Source organism: Tachyglossus aculeatus, chromosome 9 (assembly GCF_015852505.1).
Source record: "Tachyglossus aculeatus isolate mTacAcu1 chromosome 9, mTacAcu1.pri, whole genome shotgun sequence".
Classification (NCBI taxonomy): Eukaryota; Metazoa; Chordata; class Mammalia; order Monotremata; family Tachyglossidae; genus Tachyglossus; species Tachyglossus aculeatus.
This window is the reverse complement of record NC_052074.1, coordinates 21237166-21259461: the sequence shown is the minus strand read 5'-3', so window position 1 is coordinate 21259461 and position 22296 is coordinate 21237166. Positions and strand designations below refer to the sequence as shown.

General features: G+C 44.7%; 1 protein-coding gene across 3 annotated transcripts; it reads right to left on the bottom strand.

The window, feature by feature from the left end:
- Positions 1–256: 256 nt before the first annotated feature.
- BANF2 (BANF family member 2) lies at positions 257–21683 on the bottom strand. 3 transcript variants are annotated; one of them, XM_038751756.1, is made up of 4 exons: positions 21614–21683; positions 12937–12999; positions 4572–4700; positions 257–496 (listed from the first exon to the last, which is right to left on the bottom strand). In XM_038751756.1, the coding sequence occupies exons 1-4, from the start codon at positions 21668–21670 to the stop codon at positions 350–352; spliced, it is 396 nt and encodes a 131-aa protein (XP_038607684.1). In that variant the 5' UTR covers positions 21671–21683; the 3' UTR covers positions 257–349. The 3 variants fall into 3 exon arrangements, with proteins under 3 accessions (XP_038607684.1, XP_038607686.1, XP_038607685.1); XM_038751758.1 differs by lacking the exon at positions 257–496 and adding an exon at positions 1803–1923; XM_038751757.1 differs by lacking the exon at positions 257–496 and adding an exon at positions 1803–1920.
- Between the last annotated feature and the right edge of the window lie 613 nt (positions 21684–22296).

The window sequence follows — 22296 nt, the reverse complement described above, 5'->3', positions numbered from 1 at the left end:
GGTCCTTCTGATTCCCAGTCTCTTAAGCAGGGGCTCCTTCCTGTGCTTAAAGGGAAACTAGAATTTGATAAACAAACATTACCATGGTCAAAAAGTAGCTAAAGCAGAGGCTAGGAGAAGCAAAGACCTGGTCAGTCCACTACTAAATAACTTGTCTCTGAATAATTGTCTCTGGAGAATTGCCAGAATTTAACATCGACTTGGGCTTGTACATGAGGATTCACTTTAGGAACTGAGCTCCTTAGGCACATGAAAGTTCTGGGGTGAGTAGTTTAATTCCATGTCTAGGAGAGGCCTGGCAATTAGCCAAGAGTGGCTCAGGGGCAGTGTTGGGAGGGTGGCCCGGTCTTTACAAGAAAGAATGACACCAATTTTTTAAACATCGACAGGCCTGCTGGGCTTCGTCTGGGGAGGCTCCACACTTGGTCATGATCCAGTCTTGGAAGGTTCTCTCATTCTTGTGGAGGAGAAGGAACTGACCCAACAGTATGTAGGCCTAAAACAGGAGAGGAAGGAAAGAAAGGGGTGGAAGGGAGGGTGAGAAAAATGTATGTATTCTCCTTGACCAAAAGGGACAGATTCAGGCCATACATGAGGAACTTCCTTAGCATGTGTTAAAATAAAGATGGGTTTGGAATAATAACAACACTAATTGTAGTATACCGCTCTTACTCTGTGCCAGTCTCTGTACTAAGCACTAGGGTAGATAGAAGATAAACATGTTGGACACAATCCCTGTACCACACGGGGCTCATAGTCAAAGTATTCAATCTCCATTTTACAGATGAAGAAACTGAGGCACAGAGAAGTTAAGTGACTTGCCCAAGATCCCGTGACAGGCAAATAAGAGAGCCAAGATTAGACTCCACATCCTCTAACTGTGGTACTCGGTAAGCATTTACTATGTCATGGCTACATTCTCTTACTGGAGCCCTATTCTGGTGAGGTCTGGTTTTTTTCCAGCACTGGCCATAGCTCAAGGCTGCAAGATGCAAGCAGCGTGAGGAGCTCATTGCTCACTCTTGGCATTCTCTGAGTTCTGAAGGAAGGATCCGGCTTAACCCAATGATCACGAGAGAGTATTCAAAGACTCAAAGGTGCTACATATGCACCCTAGGGTTCTTTCTGAGCAAAAGCGACAGTGAAATCCCAAATCCACTTTAACCAGGCATGTCAAACGCAGATTGCTCATCATATGCTCATATATGCTCATCAGAGAAGCAGCGTGCCTCAGTGGAAAGAGCACGGGCTTTGGAGTCAGAGGTCATGGGTTCGAATCCCGGCTCCCCCACAAGTCTGCTGTGTGACCTTGGGCAAGTCACTTAACTTCTCTGAGCCTCAGTTACCTCATCTGTAAAAATGGGGATTAAGACTGTAAGCCCCACGTGGGACAACTTGATCACATTGTATCCCCCCCAGCGCTTAGAACAGTGCTTTGCACATAGTAAGCACTTAACAAATGCCATCATTATTTTTTTATTATTATATGCTCTCTCACATGTTTTTGAAGCAAAAGGAGTGTGTTTGTACAGGGCTGGAAATGTGTTTTAGGAGAAAGCTGCAGTATTAAAAAAAATACAAGGTCAGTGCACTTTCTACACTAGGTGTTGTGAGCTCAGTGAATTTGAATTTTCCTCTGCCCCATTCATCCCTAGCATCTACTCTTGAGCTCGAAGTTCTGTTTGTTTTTGGAGCCATGGTGCAGGGATCAGACTGGCCATCATAACTAAAGCCTTCATTTACTCAACAGGACTAATCAATGGGGAAGCGGGAACATGTGCGGTATGCAAGATGAGAGGAAAACTTTCCAAGAATGTCCCAGGATGAGGAGACTCATTTTGCAGTCTGTGAAGCCAGTTTGCAATCCGACACTTTTTTTCCTTTTAAATTTCCGTCTACATATCCAATCAGATGGCTCCCCTACTGAAAGGGAAAGCAGTGCTTGTTTACAAGTTCATCACTAAGGACTGCACCTTGATTCCTAGAAAGATGGATTCTTTGGCTCTGGATATGATTTAATTATTTCTGTGCAGATGCTTTAAGACACTTTCCTAGCCAACTACTCAAAGGCAGGCCAGAGTCTTCTTCCCCCTGGGAGAAGAAGTAAGACTTTCCTTCTCCTCCTTCAGAACTTGGAGTTCAAATCCAGACATAGTAATAAATGTGGTATTTAATTGCTACGTGCCAAGTCCCGTAATAAATTCTGGGGTAGGTACAATAGAAGCAGATTGGATACAGTTCCTGTCCCACATGGGGCTTGTGGTCTAAGGGGAAGGGAGTACAAATATTTAACCCCCACTTTGCAGATGAGGGCTCAGCCTGGAAAGTGGAGATGAGTAAGGGAACCTAATGGAACTAGCTCCACGAGCAGCCCCAGGGCAGGTTGGGGAGAGCTGTTGATGTGGGGGCAGATGCCAGGGCTGGCCTCTCCCTCCCCTCTCCTCCCTCCACACCTCCTTCTCCCCTCTTTTAACCTTTTCTCTCCACTTTCTGTTCCTCTCCTTGCCTGGGGCTCAGGCTGTAAAGTGAGGATGGATAGGGCAATATGATGGAGCAAGCCTCCAAAGCTGCAAGGACTGCTACTGTGAAGTTTCTGCGGTTTCAGGGTGCAGCATGACATAGGATGTCATCACACTGTGCCACGGAGCATCATTTTGTGTGGCTCTTCTGTACAGAAAGATGGCCCACGTCTGCACTAGCCACAGGGCTCCATAAAACAATGCAGAGCCAAGATGTAGATAGCCAGCCTACCATAGCTAATGGAAGAGTGACGGGGGAGGTTCTGGAGAACCTCTAGACTGTAAGCTCATTGTGGGCAGAGAACGTGTCTGTTCATTGTTATATTGTATTCTTCCAAGTGCTTAGTAAAGTACTCTGCATATAGTAAGCACTCAAATACAATTGAGTATCTGACTGGCTGACTCTACCCGAGTCACCTGAAAGGCCAAATATTTCCGATTCCAAGAGTTAGACAGTGAGTTTTCAACCCTTCCTTCCCACAGCAGTCAGGGTTGACCAAAGATTAATGTTAATGAACCATTCACTTCCACGCTTTAGATGAATGCAATCTGGTAGTTTTATCGGGGCAAACATTTGTTAATGAATAGCTAGCTTCCTTTGTCTTCAAGACAAGCAGACTCAAACAAGTGATTCGGGAGTCTCAAATTGGGGCTTTGGAACATTGTACTGAGCAGTTCAGTTCTGTTTACTTTAGGTATGCTGAACACAAAATGAACTTTACTGATCCAAGATGAACTGAGTTGATGCTAACCTCCTCGACCATCCTGTAAATACCCATTAGTCCCCCAGAGCCAATCAGTGGCATGTCGAAGAAACACCGAGGCTAGGGTTTCAATTCCCTCCCTATCACTTGCCTGCTGTGTGTCCTCAGGCAAGTCACTTAACTTCTCTGGGCTTGTTTCCACATCTGAAAATGGGGATTCTATCCCATAGCCAGCTCTCTTCCTCCCTTCAAGGCCCTGCTGAGAGCTCACCTCCTCCAGGAGGCCTTCCCGGACTGAGCCCCTTCCTTCCTCTCCCCCTCGCCCCCCCTCCATCCCCCCATCTTACCTCCCTCCCTTCCCCACAGCACCTGTATATATGTATATATGTTTGTACATATTCTTTTACTCTATTTATTTATTTAATTTATTTGTACATATCTATTCTATTTATTTTATTTTGTTGGTATGTTTGGTTTTGTTCTCTGTCTCCCCCTTTTAGACTGTGAGCCCACTGTTGGGTAGGGACTGTCTCTATGTGTTGCCAGTTTGTACTTCCCAAGCGCTTAGTACAGTGCTCTGCACATAGTAAGCGCTCAGTAAATACTATTGATGATGATGATGATGTCTTCTCTTGTTTTATGCTGTCGAGTCATGTCCTACCCAGCGACGCCATGGACACATCTCTCCCAGAATGCCCCAACCTCATCTGCTATCGTTCTGGTAGTGGATCCATAGAGTTTTCTTGGTAAAAATATGCAAGTGGTTTACCACTGCCTCCTTCCGCATAGTAAGCTTGAGTCTCCATCCTCGACTCTCTCCCATTCTGCTGCTGCCCAGCACAGGGGAGTTTTGACCTGTAGCAAATTGCCTTTTCCTCTCTAGCCACTGGCCAAGCTAGGAATGGAATGGGTATGCCTCTGCTTGACTCTCCTTCCCATTGTCGAGACTGGTAGAGTACTGAAAACTATCCAGGTGCAACCCTGAGAGGGGAGCACTCATGCACCTATTTATAATTTAATATATTTAATGTCTGTCTCCCCATCTCGACTGTAAGCACGCTGTGGGGAGGAAATGTCTGACAACTCCGTTGTACTCTCCAAGCTCTTAGTCCACTAATCTACACACAGTAAGTGCTCAGTGCATACGATTGATTAATTGAGCCTCTTTTCCCCCCAACTTGGATCGCAAACCCGATGTGGGACAAGGACTGTGTGTTCCATCTGATTATATTGTACCTACCCTAGTGCTCAGAACGGTGCTTGGCACATAGTAAGCGCTTAACAAATATCATTATTAGTATTGTTCAATTTAGCTATTGGAAAGGAGGAAAGGAAATGAGAGTATTACCTTGTCAAAGCCTTTGGCTACCAAGTGTTCACCAAGGGTCGTAGTAATGCCATCCACTTCAGTAATGTCCTTTTCTCCCATAGGTTGAGATTCAAAGATGCTTTGCATTTCTGATGCGCTTTCCATTTCCTGAAACATTGTGAATGTGAGGAGGTAGGGGTGGGGGAAGGGGAAGGTAGGGGAAAAGGTCAAAGGATCATGAGGTTTCATGCTAGCAAATTTGAGTTCAGTTAATCCCTTTCTTTCAGGACACCTACCTCTTTGAGCTGGATTTCAGCCAAACTTGCAGGTTTAAATGGATTTATTTATTTCTGACTACAGATTTTGAGTTCTCAAATGAAAAGCATGTGCTTGGTGTAAGACTTCCCATTTTATTCCTTACAATTCTTCCCAACCCATGTATGTCTGCAGTAATTTCTATGGTCACCTCTTTGAAAAATTGGGCAGATAATGGCAATTCTAAGATGGTCAGCAACAAAATAGAAATTTAATTAAAAAAAAAACCACTTCCTTTGGCCAGAAGTAGTGTTACTACAATATGCATTGTCTAGACTTGAGTGGTGGAATTAAGAAATCTTCTTGCCATGCCTCATGGTTTTGATTTTGTGAGTGAAGTAGTTGCTAAGGTCATGGGGGAGAGAGGAAGGTGAGGTGGGTGTAACAGGGCTTTCAAAAATGAGTTAAGGCTATGAAATAGTTGGCGGGAGCAACAGACAGGGGAGTCAAAAGAGAAGTGCTGTTGCTGTTCTATCAGCATCAGCCAATCCTCAAGCCATTTCTCAAAAACTATATTAGCTGCCATTGTGCAGATGGTTGTTTAATACCCATTTTACTTGAGAAAAATCTATTACTTTTTGTACATTATTCTTGGCTCCCTTTACATGTCAGGTGTAGCTATCATACCTCATTCCTGTGCTCCTTCACTACAGTTTTCCCAACTTGGTCCCTTTAAAAGTTTGCAAACCACTTCTTTCCAGCTCCTATGCTGACAAATGCACAAGTCAGTATGGAAATTAGCACACAACTCATTTCCACTTTCTGAAACATTAGCTGGGGAAACACACATTAGCAACTCAGACCTGTGAAAAGCTGATTGGATTAAACATCACTAGAATCCATCTATATCCATTTGTGTGATAATATCCATCCTGTAATTACAACGCAGTACATATTAATGTATTCAAACTGTAGAAAGCATGGGGTTACAAAGCAATCAGTTCAAAGTCATGAGAGTACCACCACACCAAAGTGAGTACATGGAGGGAATCAGTGCCTTGATTCCTTGTTTATTTTCGGACTCACCAAAAACATCACAACCCTAAGCGACCAGCTTCACCAAGGATAAAACGATAATAATGTATGTTATTAAAATGGTATTTGTTAAACCCTTACTGTGTGCTAAATCCTGTACTAAGCAACTGGGGTTGAGACAAGACAATCAGGTTAGTTAGAGCCCCTGTTCTCCAGTCTAAGGAGGAGGTAGAACAGCTATTTAATTCCCATTTTGCAGATGAGGAAACTGAAGCCCTGGGAAGTTAAGTGACTTGTCCAAGGTTACATAACAGGCAAGTGGTGGAACCGGTATTAGAACTCAGGTCCTCTGACTCCCAGCCCATGATCGTTCCACTCCATGTTCTTTCGACTAGGCAACATTGCTTCTCACACCTCCTCTATGTCCCTATGATAAAGACAACTTTTTTATTGGAAACTACAACTCACTTCCCAAATTTCATCAGTGGAAAAAGAAAACAAGTCGCCTTCACTTTTATAGGTGGGAGTAGGGGGGTTTGGGCCAGGGTGATTTTAGTGCCTATAAGATTCCCACAGTGGGTCAAACGAGGAATTAAAATCAACATCTTATTTGACTAAACCCTCCCCCACCACTTCCATCCAGGGAGAAGATCCCAACCTTCACTTCCTGGATGCCTTCTCATTCAAAAGCAGACGAAAAGAGATTTTAGTATTTAGTATAGTCTGAATCATAATCCTTACACTTCATCCTGTTTAGATTAAATTCAGCATTGATAGGAAAAGAGTGGTTGGGTCAGAGATGGGAGCTTGCTTAGAAATAGAGCCTATGGAGCCTCTGGGATGCAGAGGACTTTCAGACCCCTTGGGACCCCCAGACTCATTTAGGGGAAACTCAGTGGACTAATACCTCCTGACCCTGTCGTCCAGTACAACACTTGGGATAAATAGTGGTGGGTAAAAGGAAATGAAAATGATTCACTCTGGAAAGCTGACTGTTTTACTACCAATTTTTTTGCTTACTGGTGCCGTGGAAGACATTTCTCTCTACTCTGTTCCCAACCCCCATTAAATTTCCACCAGCAAGAAGGATAATTCCTTCCACTTTACTGCCTGTATCCAAGGGGATGATGCGAGGACTGGGTGAGATCATGTTAGTAAAGTGTTTAAAGTTCACTGGAAGATAGGTGCTATGTAAATACAAAGTCCTGATGGCGTTTTAAGCATGATTATCATTTTACATCTATTAAGCCAAACTCTTTCTATTTAGGGAGGGTAAGTGGGCTGTTGAAAGCTGCAATGTTGACTTCCAAGAAAGTACCCAGATCTTTCTGGAGAAGGGCCGTGGCTCAGTGGAAAGAGCTCGGGCTTTGGAGTCAAAGGTCATGGGTTCAAATCCCGGCTCCGCCAATTGTCAGCTGTGTGACTTTGGGCGAGTCACTTCACTTCTCTGTGCCTCAGTTAACTCCTCTGTAAAATGGGGATTTAGACTGTGAGCCCCCTGAGGGACAACCTGATCACCTTGTAAACTTCCCAGCACTTAAAACAGTGCTTTGCACGCAGTAAGTGCTTAATAAATGCCATTATTATTATTATTAATTATCTGCTAGGTAGTTGCCCTGGCCTAAGAAATTACACATTTTCCTCCCTTTCTCCCTGCCCTCCAAGGGCCATAGGAAGGACAGAAACAGTGTGGCCTAGCAGAAAGTCAGTCAATCAATCACTGTATTTATTGAGCGCTTACTCTGTGCAGAGCACTGTCCTAAGCGCTTGGGAGAGTACAGTACAACAGAGTTAGAAGACACATTCCCTGTCCACAACAAGCTTACAGTTTAGAGGCAGAGACAGACATTACTATAAATAATTTATAATATATCATTTAAACATATACACATAAGTGAGGTGGGGTTGAGGATGGGGTGAAAGAACACAAGCTTGGGAGTCAAAGGACTTGGGTTTCAATCCTGTTTCTAATACTTGCCTGCTGTGTGATCTTGGGCAAGTTACTTAAATTATCTGTGCCTTAGTTTCCTCATCTGTAAAATCGGCATTCAATACTTGTTCTACTTCCTCCTACTTAGATTGTGAGCCCCATGTGGGACAGAGATTTTCTCCAAAGTGATTATCTTGTATCCACCCCAGCACCTAGTACAGTGTTTGGCACAGCGAAAGCACTTAAGTACCACAATTATTAAACTCCCTCCATCATTTCTGGGCTGCACCCACCAACTTTCCTGCGCCTCCAACTTTGCAAATGACCAGTTAAAGCACAGAGTGATTTTCACTTAATTCTCCCATTCTCCCATGAACCTTCTACCATGAACCTGGACATTATGGAGTGAAGGGAGCTCTTCTTCTTCCTTTTCTGGGGAGGGAGAGAGTTTTAGGGCCCTCTCAAGCTCCAAAGGGGAGAATTGAACAGTTGGGCACCCATAATGTAATAAGGTTTGTCAATGTCTATAAGACCTCTTTTGGGTAGGAATTTACAAGGATTTGGAGAAGCAACACAGCTCAGTGGCTAGAGCATGGTCCTGGTTGTCAGAAAGACCTGGGTTCTAATCCTAACTCTGTTGTGTGACCTTGGGCAACTCACTTAACTTCTCTGTGCCTCAGTTACCTCATCTGTAAAATGGAGGTGTAGGACTGTGAGCCCTATGTGGGTCATGGACTGCTTCCAACCTGATTAGTTTGAATCTACCCCAGCACTTAGTACGGAGCCTGGCACTTAGGTAAGGGCTTAACAAATACCATAAAACAATGATGGCATTCTACTACTTCTGTTAAGTGTAGGGGAGATAATAAACACCATTAGGTGCTCCAGACATAGTTAAGAAAAGGGAGGCCCAAGAGAACAAACATCTAGATGAGAAAAAGGTGGAGAAAAGAGGGTTTTTGGAGAGCCAGCCTTCCTCAGTTACCACAGAGCGGTTGTTTTAGAGGCTCCCAGCTCTGGGCTACAGAAGCAACTTCATCAAGAAATTTTACCCACCTGTTGACGTCTCACAGGTAGGGTAAGATAGGATTTCAGAAATCAACTATTCCTGGGAATATGCTGGCAGGAAAAGAACTGAGCTACACTATTTTCTGGCTGAAACAGAAAAACTCACCAAATTATTTATCAACTCCGTAGAGTGGAAATGGATGCCATGGGGGGTGAGGTCTTTTATGTTAGACTGCACTGGATTCAGATGACCTGCTGCTGTTGTCTGGAATCTTTGTATCTTGACGCTATATAGCAGTTTACACTTCCCATCCCCAGTGACCATAGGGTCTGCCTATATAAATGTGGGATTTCTCCTATTTATGGCTATCCATTTCCACCTTACCTAGGTGCTTTCACAAGTGTTAGACTGTACCTTCTCATTTTACCAAGAGAAGATTAAATGATAGGCCACTGTCCTGCTATATAACAAATAGTGGCAAAGCAGGATTAAAGTTTAGGTGAGGATTCTGAGCCTGTTGGGTGGGTGATTCCTGATAGGTTTAGAAGGCCTCCTTTTTCACTTTATTCCCCCCTTTTCATTTGCCTAACCTAATGTGCATTCATGGTTAAAGACTGGGCAGAGATAATAGGCAGCTGAGATGATAATTGCAGGGAAAATATTTCATTCAAAGTCAAGCATTGGCCAGATTGTTAGCAATGAAATCCTGGAGTACAAGGGCTCAGACCTCAATTGAAGAGCTTGTGATCATCATCATCATCATCAGTGGTATTTATTGAGCACTTACTGTGTGCAGAGCACTGTACTAAGTGCTTGGGAGAGTACAATACAACAGAGTTGGTATATACACTCCCTGCCCACAATAAAACAGCTGTATGTTTGCATGTGACTGCCATCAATCTTTCAGTGGTATTCATTGAGTGCTTACTATGTGCCAAGCACAGTACTAAGTTCTTGAGAAAGTATAATGCAATAAAGTTGGCCAACACAATCTCTTCCCTGCAAGGAGCTAACAGTTTACCCTCAACCTGTCATTGAGTTCACCTATTGTAAACATTGATATCTATGTCCCTCTGAGTCTGGAAAAATACCCCCAATTTATTTCTCTTAATTTGATAGTCTCCTTATTTGATTAAGCTCTGAGTCCAGAAAATTGATTGGGTCCACATATTTTCATAAGTTTAAGAAGTAGTAGGTAATAGCATTTTTTGAGCATCTCCTGGTGCCGTGCACTGCAGTAGGTGCTTAGGAAGAACAGAATATAGAAATGACATGTTCCATGCCCACGAGGCACTTACACTCTAACAGGAGAGACAAACATAAAAATATTTACCACATAAAAATTGCAAAGAGAGTGGTGAAAATAAATGAGAACACATATATACATTGTTTTTAAGGAGGGTGTAAAAGGTGAAATGACTCAGGGTGATGGGGAAAACTTGTTGGTGGAGGTGGGATTTTAAGAGAGGTTTTGAGTGTGGAAAGGGAGGGAGTTTTAAGCCAGAGAATGGCCTGAGCAGGGTGAAGGAGGGCTGTGGTGCCCTGATACCACTATCAGTGTGGTGGTGGAGTAGGGAAGGGAAAGGAAGCAGTGTGGCTCAATGGAAAGAGCATGGGCTTTGGAGTCAGAGGTCAGGGGTTCGAATTCAGGCTCCACCAATTGTCAGCTGTGTGACTTTGGGCAAGTCACTTCACTTCTCTGTGCCTCAGTTACCTCATCTGTAAAATGGGGATTAAGACTGTGAGCCCCCTGTGGGACAACCTGATCACCTTGTAACCTCCCCAGCGCTTAGAACAGTGCTTTGCACATAATAAGCGCTTAATAAATACCATCATTATTATTATTATCAGTATTAAAGGAAAGGGCAATAAAGGGTACCCAGTGAGACAGCTACACAGAGACACATTTGTTTACTCAAACCTAAGCCCCTGGCTGAGTTTTCTGCCCTTGATCATGGCTTTCTATTCTGGCCACAGAAAGGCTGGCTCTGAGTCCGCATTGCAACACATGAATGCTTGGGGGCTGAAAAGTTCTTCCCAGGGGACCAGAGGAGGAAGTGCTCGTTCTCAGCTTCCTATCTCTTGCTAGCCGCACAATCAGTGCAATCGGTGTCTCCTCCTCAAATCTGCCAAATTGGAGGTACCTCCCCATTACTTAGGGATTTAAAGATGGGAATACCAGACTGTGTCTCCCTCACCAGCCCCTCCTAGGGCGCTTCATCTACTAACGGTAATGATAACTGTGGCATTTAAGTGTTTAGAATGTGCCAACTACTGCACTAAATGCTGGGAGAGGTACAAGATAATCAGGTTGACACCATCCCTGCCCCACATGGGGTTTACGTTTTCAGGAAGAGGGAGACCAGAGACCAGGAGACCAGGTCTGGAAGCCCCATTTTACAGACGAGGAAACTGAGGCACTGAGCAGTTAAGTGACTTGCCCAAGGTCAGGCAGAAAGCAGGCAAGTGGCAGAGATTAGTTGTCAAGTTCCCTGACTCCCAGACTCTTGTTTTTTCCACTAGCTCACGCTTCTGCTTCTTCTTTTGTAGCAAAGGAGAGGGAAATTCATAAGCTTTCTCCCAAGAGCAATACCGGAATTGCAAAAGCTGAGTTTTTATTATCACTCCTTCTGGCTCCTGTTTGAGGTAGGTAGCAGCAAAAAAGGGGAAAGATCACATCAGGCGAAACCAAATTTGTGGCAGCTCCAGCTCCAGAGCATAAGCCAGGGAATCCTCCAATGGCAACATCTACCAGAAACTCTAACCAGTTGCTTTGGCAGAATCTCTGCATTCTGTCAGTGAGCATCTTCACCTGGCTCCCTGCAGTTTCATGAAGCTGAGACACTTCCCTCCAAGAACCATACTTGAAAGTAGCTACTTGGGGCAGTTTTGAGGCCTTGCTCCACCTCACTGGGGCCATGGACTGTGGTACATGAATGGTGCCCATATATTACAAAAATGCTTCGGGGAAGACATGAGTAATTCATTTACTGGCTGGAAGGTGAGTCCAGATTGCTAGTTCTGTATTTAATTAATCTAAGCCCTGCCAGAGTTGTGGCTTGGGGAGAGGGCCTGCGCAGACCTCAGAAAGGGCATGAGAAGCAGCGTGGCTCAGTGGAAAGAGCCCGGGCTTTGGAGTCAGAGGTCATGGGTTCAAATCCCGGCTCCGCCACTTGTCAGCTGTGTGACTTTGGGCAAGTCCCTTAACTTCTCTGTGCCTCAGGTCCCTCATCTGTAAAATGGGGATTAAGACTGTGAACCTCCCGTGGGACAACCTGATCACCTTGTAACCTCCCCAGTGCTTAGAACAGTGCTTTGCACATAGTAAGCACTTAATAAATGCCATCATCATCATCATTATTATTATTACAGGGTATAGGAAGCTGTTAACACATTATAAAAGCAGCTGTCTTCTCCCTGTTCCACTATAGGCCGGACCAACATGAAATGGAAAGCAGATTTCCACTTATTCAGTGGTATTTATTAAACCCTCTAGACTGTGAGCCCGTTGTTGGGTAGGGACTGTCCTCCATCTGTTGCCAAATTGTACTGTCCAAGCGCTTAGTACAGTGCTCTGCACACAGTAAACACTCAATAAATATGGTTGAATGAATGAATCAATTAAACATCTCTAGTGTGCAAAGTATTGTACTTAGTGCTGGGGGGAGAAATACAACTTTGAGAATTAGATTTGGTCTCTGGCCCCCTATAATCTAACAGTAATGGGGTGCCTGCAGAGGTACAAATTTTTATTTTGAGCCCAGAGAGGAAGAGGGGCAGGAATTTTAAGAGGGATGGGGATTGGAGAGGACAGTCTTCAAAGAACGAATGTCAATCAACCAATTGATAGTATTTATTGAGCACTTACTTTATGCAGAGCACTGTACTAAGCTCTTGGAAAAGTGCAAACCAGTTAGTAGACACGATCCCTGCCCTCTAGATGCTTTAGGCCAGGAAGCCCCATTTTGGGGGTGTTTTCAGCCCTGATTGGAAACTCAGATCTCAAGATCTGGTGTGAGCAAGTGTGCGATCAAAAGCCATGGGACAATCGCCCCCATGGCCCACAGGACTTGGGCACCCATGGGTGCCAATGGGGTAAATACAGATTTGGACTCTTCAACCTTCCATACTTCTCTGATAAGCTCCAATGCACCTAGTGCATTTTCTCTACTTACTCCCATGACCTGCGGCACTTCTTGACATTCCTGAAGATCGCATGTTGACCCTGAAGTCAGCACCTAGGTAGAGAGGATTTATGCAGATTTAGAAAATAAAATCCAGGCTTCTCGACTAACACTCCAGTGCTGCTCTCCAACTTGCTCTGGCATCCAATTAAGCACCCGCTCTTCCAGTTCAGTGAATGCAGGCCCCAGGGTCACCTGCTTCTTACAAAACAACAAACTTTTCACACTGCAGCCATGGAAAACTCTCCACCACTCCTTCTCCCTCTGCTGTCAGGGTATGTCAAGGTTTGAGAGATATGCAGAGCACTCACTGGACATCTAGAAGTTGGGGAGATATCACAGGCCAGCCCAACCTCCTGATTATTTCAGTTATTCAATTGTCCCTGTCTATGGGCGTTTTAAGCAGATACCATGACATCTTGGACCAGTGGAGCTCACTTCTTCCCTTAACAAAACACTAATGTATAAGGCATAAATTCATAAAGAACTCCTCTGCCACAAGATCTGTTCACTAGGTCCCCCTGAGTTGTTTAGACTCCTGGGCTAGTGGCTAGATGCCTTCTCACCCTCTCTGTCTCTGAATTTGTCTGCTAACTCTGTCGTATTCTCCCCAAGAGCTTAGTATAGTGCTCTGCACACAGTAAGCACCCAATAAATCCTCTTGATTGATTGATTCTCTCCGCTGTAGGCAAAGAACCACCGCACAGATTCCACCACAGATTTTCAAAGTGAACTTGGAGTTCCTTAACTCCCTTCTGTCTCTTTGGTTGCTCACTTGTCATCTTTCTTTCACACCTCTCAGATAGGTAGGGTGGAGTCCTCTTCAATTGTCAGGCTAAACACCTTGGCATTCCTTACAGTGCTCTGCTTCTTGGCTTCATTAGCAAATTCAAATATGCCACCCTGCCATCCTTGGGGTCCAGGGTTATGTGTCATTGAATTACAACCTCAAGGCCCTATACGAAGTAAATTTTAATGGACACCCCATAAGCACCTATATGAGCTCTGATTCATCTCTCCCAGAACTCCCACTAGCATGCACCTGCATGCTCCTGTCCTCCTAATTATCCTGATCCCACATAGACTGGTTTTCACCTCCTAGGCTCAGAGGGAGACCCCAGTTCCTCAAACCTAGGACCTAATCTGGCCATGAGCCACCCACCCTGCGGCTTCTGGCTCCTGTTCACCGCCCTCTGAATTATCTTAGGTGGTTCACCTTCAGTGAAACCCAGGCCGTGTATTTCTTGGCTCTCCAGTGTTGGAATAAATCAGCTGACCTCACCAGCAATGTGTCTCTTCCTGTCCTCTTAGGCAATATAGGTACAGTACAGCATAGTATTCTAAGATTTTACTGTGCTCAGAGCCCAAGACTCCTAAGAAAGGCAAAGGGTGGCTTGGCAGCCACTTGACCCATGTGCAGAAAGCAACAAATAGAAGAGACTGTATGGACTTGCATACTTTATGTGTACTTGTGTAGCTTAGTGGAAAGAGCATGGCCTTGAGAGGCAGAGGACATGGGTTCGAATCCTGGCTCTGTCACTTGTCTGCTGTGTGACCTTCAGCAACTTCTCTGTCTTGGTTACCTCATCTGTAAAATGAGGATGAAGACTGCGAGTCCTACGTGGGACAACCTGATTACCTTGTATCTACCCCAACACTTAGAACAGTGCTTGGCACATGGTAAGCACTTTATCAAATACCATAATTAGTATTATTACTGCCTTACTCAAGCATCTCCTCCCCTTCAGGCTTTTTTGAGCTAATTGGTTGTACTTATTAAGCAGCTACTGTGGCAAAGGAACTAAAGACACTGTCCCTGTTCTCCTACTGGCAATGGTGGAGGAAGCTCGGTGGGGAGAGAAGAGTCCACAGAGAAACAGTGACTTCCACCCGCACTGATCCCCATACCGGTACCTCCCCTCTGCTCCCACCTGCTGCTGTCACCAGGGGAGTTCTGATGGTTGGAGGCTGATAGGGATAGGAGCCTGAGTCCCATTCCCTTTACAAGCCCCTTTCCTGCTTACCCCTAGCAGCAGAAGTTGGGATTTTGCTCTGGAGATGTGGCAAAAAGGCATTTTCCAGCACACCTTGCTCTGGGACTGACTCTGGCCGGCTCTACTCTTCTCCACATCTAGCAGAACCACAACATCTCCACTATCTGGGATAGTCATAAGTCCACATCCAATCACAAATTATGGTGTAAATGACATAATGGCTCATTTAACTGCTCATGTGAAAACACAGTTCATCTCTCATAGAGCGGTAAGAGCAATCGACTAGCCAGTATCTCCTGTTTGGCTGAATGACTATGAAGCCAGGAATCAAGACATATAAAATCCACCTCCCATTATTGCTTGGCTCGCAGATTACTTAAGAGCCTCGTGGCCTAGTGAGAAGCAGTGTGACCTACTGGAAAGAGCCCAGGTCTGGGCGTCAGAGGACCTGGATTCTAATCCTGGCTCTGCCTTTTGCCCACTGGGTGACCTGGGCAAATCACTTAACTTTGTGTCTGTTTCCTCATCTGTAAAATTGGGATTCAGTACCTGTTCTCCCTCTTATTTAGGTTATGTGCCCCATTTAGGTCAGGGACTCCGTCTGACCTGATTATCTTGTATCTATCCCAGTACCCGGTACAGTGCTTGGCACATAGTAAGACAGAACAGATACCACAATTATTATTATTAGCAACAGATACTACAATTATTATTATTAGCCCCACCTAAGCACTCACAACCTCCTTTTATACATATTTTACATAATCTATTACTTAATCACTGACTTGTGCATATCCTCTTTTTCCTCTTCCTCCTATCTCTAATTTGCTTTAGTCTCAAACCTTAATTAGACTGTAAACTCCTTGAGGGTGCAGATGATGTCTACCAGCTCTAGTATACCACACTCTAGTGTACTGCACTACTTAGCACAGTGCTCTACACACAGTAAATGCTCAGTAAATACCATTGATTGATTAATTATGTGTACTAATTTTATTGTACTCTCCCAAGCGCTTAGCTCAATGCTGTGCATGCTGTAAGTGCTCAATAAATACTATTAATTGATTAATTGTGACAATTTCATCTTATTATAAAGAATTATTGTCCAATTAGGACCTCATCAAAATCTGACAATCCAATGTACCATTCTAACCTGCTGAAACATGCCAGTAGTAGTGGTAACTAGAGAATTTGGGCAACTAATAACAAGCTGGATAATCAGCTCCTTGACTATACTCTGAACCAACATTCCCGAAAGCTGTAATAATTAAGTAAAGGAAATGAAAGTTAGCAGAGATGGGGCCTATTTCAGGGTAACTCCCATAAGGGAAGTAAAGCCGATTATCCAAACTGCTTTCCTAGGTATTATTTTTTAACGTGGCTTGTCACATCTGCCTGTGTGGGGATGAGTTTCTTGTTTGTGTTGTCACTGGAGTGAGGTGTACCAGGCAATGAGCAGCGAGTGACCTTTTGACAACTTCCTTCAGCCTTGGGTTCCAGCCAAGATCTCAAATGTAGAGGTGCCATGGAAAGAGCACTTGTAAAGCCAGAGTGAGGAACGTGAGAGCCAGCCAGCCAGCAAGTATGTACCGTGTACAAAGCGGGCAGCCGGATTCTCTCCTTTGCCTCTGGGAAGGCTCAAGCAACATGTCTTTCCAAGTGGAAAGAGGGCAAATGCCTGTCTTCAACCCTCCCCTGAAATAGAAGCTGACTTTGACCTGCTTAATTACCCAAGTCTGTTTCCTCGTCAGTTCATTTCTTCCATTCCTCCGCACAGATTCTCGGCCCAGAAGGCTCAGGCCAAGGCTTGTCCGTCATTCTTGATGGGCTGCTCCATCACCCTCATCCACCCATCCATGGATCAGTGCTCACTCTGTGCAGAGCACTGTACTAAGTGTACGGGAGAGTACGATAGGGTGAGCAAACATGATCTGAGGAGCTTACAACCTAGCAGGAATAAGTGTGGTATTTAAGTGCTTATGATATCAAGCACTGGAGTAGAGACAATACAATCAGATTCGACACAGTTCCTGTCCCACCTGGGATTCACAGACTAAGGGGGACAGAGAACAGGTATTAAATTCTGATTTTACAGATGAGAAAAATGAGGCACAGGGAAATTAAGTGAGTTGCCCAAGGTCACATAGCAGACAAATGGCAGAGTTGGGATTAGAAACGAAGTCCTCTGATTCCCATGCTCTTTCTGCCAGGCTATGTTGCTTCTGTTTGGTGTCTTCCCAACCTTAATATGCCTCCTAATCAGACAGCTAATCAGTAGTATTTATTGAGCTCTATTCTATGCAGGACACTGTCCTAAGCTCTGGGAGAGTACAACAGAGTTGATGCAACCATCCCAGGCCTCAAGGAGCCAATAATCTTTCTTTACACACTAGCTCTTGATTTCCATTCCAACAACTGCGTGTACTCAGAATGCTTTGTTTACTGGGTAATTCTAATTCTACCTCAACATATATGTGTGTCCATATTCGAAGAAGGCCCTAATGGTGAAATTCACCTACAAGTGTGTGTGTAACTGAAAAGCTCAGTACAAGACCCTTGGTTCCAACTTCCTTGTGCACACACAAAGACTGTCCCTTGCCGTGTTGTCAGACTTATTGTTCGCAGCACTCGATACCGTTTCCACCTTTGCCTCTTTGTCTCAGTGCTTTTAATTAAGGGCTCTCGTGCCTCCTCAGTGTGACTTCCCACTGGTCTGAGGAACTAGTTATCCTTTGTTTCTCTGCAATGAATGTTACCTTTAACTAGCGGCTTCTGTTGCTCAAACCCCTTGACAGTGCTGCTGGGAGAAAGGAAGGAGAGGGAAGCAAGGCCAGTGGTTTCCAGAGTTGTGGTTTCTCTCTCCCCATAACCCATAGAACCTCCTCTCCCACCCCAAGAAAACTGGGGTTTGCCAGTCACCTGTAGATCACTGTTTCCCAAGTGAAGCTTTGTTGCTCGCCCAATGGACCAGGCCCTTCTGCCCAGGACAGAGACCAAGCAAGCCATCTAAGCTAACTGCCTTTCTTGCACCCCTACATGCTTTCAGTCAAGGAGCATGGAGCACTGGATCATTTCCAGGGGCAAGAAAGTAAGCTAACTGCCTTTCTTGCACCCCTACACGCTTTCAGTCAAGGAGCATGGAGCACTGGATCATTTCCAGGGGCAAGAAAGTAAGCTAACTGCCTTTCTTGCACCCCTACACGCTTTCAGTCAAGGAGCATGGAGCACTGGATCATTTCCAGGGGCAAGAAAGGCAGTTAGCTTATTGACTTGCTTGGTCTCTGTCCTGGGCATTAGGGCCTGGTCCATTGGGTGAGCAACAAAGCTTTGCTAGGGTAACAGTGATCCACAGGTGACTGGCAGGTGACTGGCAAACCCCAGTTTTCTGGGGGTGGGGAAACACTGTCGCAGGGGGCTGGATTTTCTCATTTTCCTGCACTTGGGGGTTCATAGTCTAATTAGGAGGGAATAAGAGTTAATCCCCATTTCACAGATATGGTTACTGAGGCACAGAGAAGTTAAGTGACTTGTCCAAAATCACACAGCAGATACCTGGCAGAGTTGGGACTGGAATCCAGGTCCTCCAACTCCCTGGCCTGTGCTCTTTCCATTAGGTGATGCTACCTTTCATGTTGTGCTTAGTGTGAGGAAGAATTGACTTCCAGAAGTGAAAGGCTCACCTTTCTCTGAGACTTCGCTCCCTCTCTCCTCCTGATCACGTGGATAGACAAGTGGCAGAACTGGTATTGGAACTCAGGTCCTCCCGACTCCCAGGTCTACTAAAACATGCTGCTTCTCATCTGCATCAGTTGCAAATTCCTCGCAACCGGTCTCTAACAACAGCACTACTCCAAACGTCCTCCTTGTGTGGCTGAATTTGGCATTTTTGTATCTGCTGCACAATCCTCTACATGGAAGGGCCCTTTTCCTCTTTCAAAAATGGCCCCAGTCTAAGGCTGCAGGGACGCGGTGTTCTTTTACAAATTCCAGAGTGCTGTTAATTCTAAGGGGAGGTTGTGCTTAATCTTGGCAACATTTTATAACTGCACTGCCTTGTCCTTATATATTGTACAGTTAGCAGGTTGCTCCTATTCCCTTTGCCTTCCAAAGTCTGGATGCTGGAGTCAGAATAGCCTAGTGGGAGAGTGAGGGACAAGACAAAAAATTTTTTTACAAAGGTGATGACTAAGTAACACAAGGATTCCTCTTCTTGTCCTGCATGAACAGGGACCTAGAGAAGTAGCATGGCCTGCTGGAAAGAGCACGGGCCTGGGATTCAGAGGACGTGGGGTCTCTAATCCCAGCTCCACCTGCTGTGTGACCTTGGACAAGTCACTTAACTTCTCTGCGTCTAGTTCCTTCATCTGCAAAATGGGTAATCAATACCTGTTCTCCCTGCTACTTAGATGGTGAGCCCCATGTGGGACCTGGTTATCTTGAATCTACCCCGGTACGTAGTAAGTGCTTAACAAATACCGCAGTTATTAATTATTATTAACTAGTCTTTGAGGGGAATATTTGAGGGTGTTGGCATATAGTATGGCATTAGTGTGGCGTAGCACCAGGAAAATTTTCAGGAGTAGTTTTTCGAGAGGAAGAATGTCAAGCCACTAGGTAGCCTTGAAAAATGTGACTAGCATATGTGCTGATTCAGTATCCATCTCTAAGGAGATAACCTCTAACCTTTTTCCCTCACCTGGAATGCTGATTCCACCCCACTTCAAAGACTTACTAAAATCCACCTCTTCCAGGAAGCTTTCCCACGCAGACCTTGGGAAAGACGACCACCCCGCTTTCTTGAGTAATCGGTCTACGTTTCTAAATTAGATTTGCATATTTTAATTCTTTAGAATTTGAACCTTTAGGCCCCAGAACGTGAACTTCTTTCAGAAATTGAGTATTTGTGTTTTTATGCTTTCCCATGAGCTTGTCAGCTTCTTCAAAGGCAGGGACTATTTCTTTGTGGTAAATTCCCCCCACTCCAAGTACCTGTTTTAGTACTTTACACAATTGGGAAGTTCAAAAACCCTGCTGTTGAGATTCCATAGGCGTTTAAATCATTAAATCAGTTTGTTAATGTGGTCTTGGTCTATCCTCCTCCTACTATATCTACAAGGTGGTCGCAGATAGATATTACTAACAATGTTTTCAAAATGAGAAAGCAGAAAGCCTAGAAAGGTGAAGTAGCTTATCCAAGGTCGGCCAGTGGAATTGCCGGCAGAGAATCCATTTGATTCTTGATCTGTTTAACAGCTTTCAAGATATAGGGACCATAAGGGCACATATGGTCCAATTCTTAGGTTAACTCATTTCTGGGGCAACTATTTTCTGGCTCTGTTTGGACAAGCGATCGTCAGCAAAGCCAGCTATTGAAGACATTTCTACGGCATACATTGACCCTGTGAGTCAAATATGCCCAAGAGATATTCTAAGATTTATCGAGCAGCCAAGAAAATGATTCCCCAGGGCTTTACTATTTGGAAGCTGTGAAGCATTGTGACATTCTACCCTGAAATTTGGATGCTGGACTTGGAAGAGACCAGAAGGTGTGTGGCTTGGTGGAAAGAGCACAAGCCTGGGAGTTGAGGACTTGGGTTCTAATCCTGGTTCTGCCACCTGCCTGCTGTGTGACCTTGGGCAAGTCACTTCATTTCTGTGTCTCAGTTCCCTCAACTGCAAAATGGGGATTCAACACCTGTGCTCCCTCCTACATAGACTATGAGCACCATATGGAACCAATGAACTTATATTTACTCCAGCACTTGGTAGTACAGTGCTTGGCACATAGTTAGCACTTGTCAGAAAACACAGTTATTAGAGGGTCTTGGAAAGGAGAGGGGCTAATTAGTGACCCCCTACAGCTTCTGATAAAGCTGAACACAGACAGCCTCCCTCCACTCAGCAGGCCACGCAAAGTCCCAGGATGCCACACCAGTGGGGAGAGCTTTTAAAGATTCGTGCTGTCTTACTCCTTCTCCTCCTCCCTGACAGCCCTAGAAAAGGAAGAGAAGTTTAATATGGAGGAAGAATGCCCGAACATCTCATGAGGTAATTCTACCTTAGTCCGAAGGCATAAGGGAAAGATGCTGATGAAGCTGAGGATTTGAATGGTAGACTCTAAACTCCTCTAGACTGTAAGCTCATTGTGGTCAGGGAACGTGTCTACCAACTTTGTTATGTTGTTATACTGTACTCTCCCAAACAATACAGTGCTCTGAACACAGTAGTTGCTCAATAAAGAAATGCAATTGATCATCAATTCAAACTCTGGTTCATGAAAATAATTTGGGTTGGAACAGCCTGGCACCTGTACAACCCAGTGAAGATTCTGTATCCTAGTGAAGATCATTCCTGCCAAGACTTTTCTTGTGGAACTGGGCCAAAAGTTGGTTGGAGGACTGTCAACTCACGCACTTACCTTGGAAAGAAATAAAAATGAGAAGATGACAATAGAGGCTACTTACAGATATTTGAAATCCCAAAATATGCTGAGGACTGGATTATCTTAACCCACTTGGGGGCCTGTTCCCAACTTGGATTTTCCAAATTTTGTTAGCAGTAGACTCAACATTGACCGAAGCATGCCCAATGCGCAAGAGCCAACTGAACGGATCTAAGGTTGGTGACCGGGCCTCCCTCCGGTTCCACAGGTGTGCTAAAAGTTGGGAACTCACCTCCGATTTCATTGGTGTCCCTGGGGTCACGCTGTTGGTGTCGTTGCTTTCGGCCATTTGCTGAAGGATAGGAGTAATGCGTATCCGGGGGAGGGCTCTGCCACAAGACACTCAATAGCTGACATTATGATGTCATTACATAGGCACGGACTCTTGCTTCCGGATAGACTGTCACTTTTGGCTTGCTATAGCTGGAGTGTAGAGAGCCAGATGTTGTGGGTGCTTTTATCTGATCACTCATGCCTACTGAAAGAACCTTGTGTCCAGCTACCAAAGGTCTTTAAAGTCCTTTAGGAATGTCTGTAAAATTATGATGGATTCCTCTTTAATGTTTCTAGCCTACTTTGAATCATTACTGATTCAACCATTTCGGTCTTAGAGTGACTAGATTTTTACATCCTATTGTTAATTTGTTAAAGCCCACAAAGAAATTCCCAGTGCAAACTGTTTCTGGACTATTTGAGATAAATAATAATGATGGCATCTGTTAAGCGCTTACTATGTGCAAAGCAGTGTTCTAAGCACTGGGGGGGATACAAGGTGATCAGGTTGTCCCACGTGGGGCTTACAGTCATCATCCCCATTTTACAGATGAGGTAACTGAGGTTCCGAGAAGTTAAGTGACTTGCCCAAGGTCACACAGCAGACATGTGGCGGAGCCGGGACTCAAACCCATGACCTCT

Coding starts and splice junctions, on each gene's coding strand:
- BANF2 (XM_038751756.1), bottom strand. CDS start 21,670: ATGGCCGAAAGCAACGACACCAACAGCGTGACCCCAGGGACACCAATG. Junction 4,701..12,936: donor AAGTGCCGCAGGTCATGGGA/GTAAGTAGAGAA, acceptor ACAATGTTTCAG/GAAATGGAAAGCGCATCAGA. Junction 497..4,571: donor TAGCCAAAGGCTTTGACAAG/GTAATACTCTCA, acceptor CTCCTGTTTTAG/GCCTACATACTGTTGGGTCA.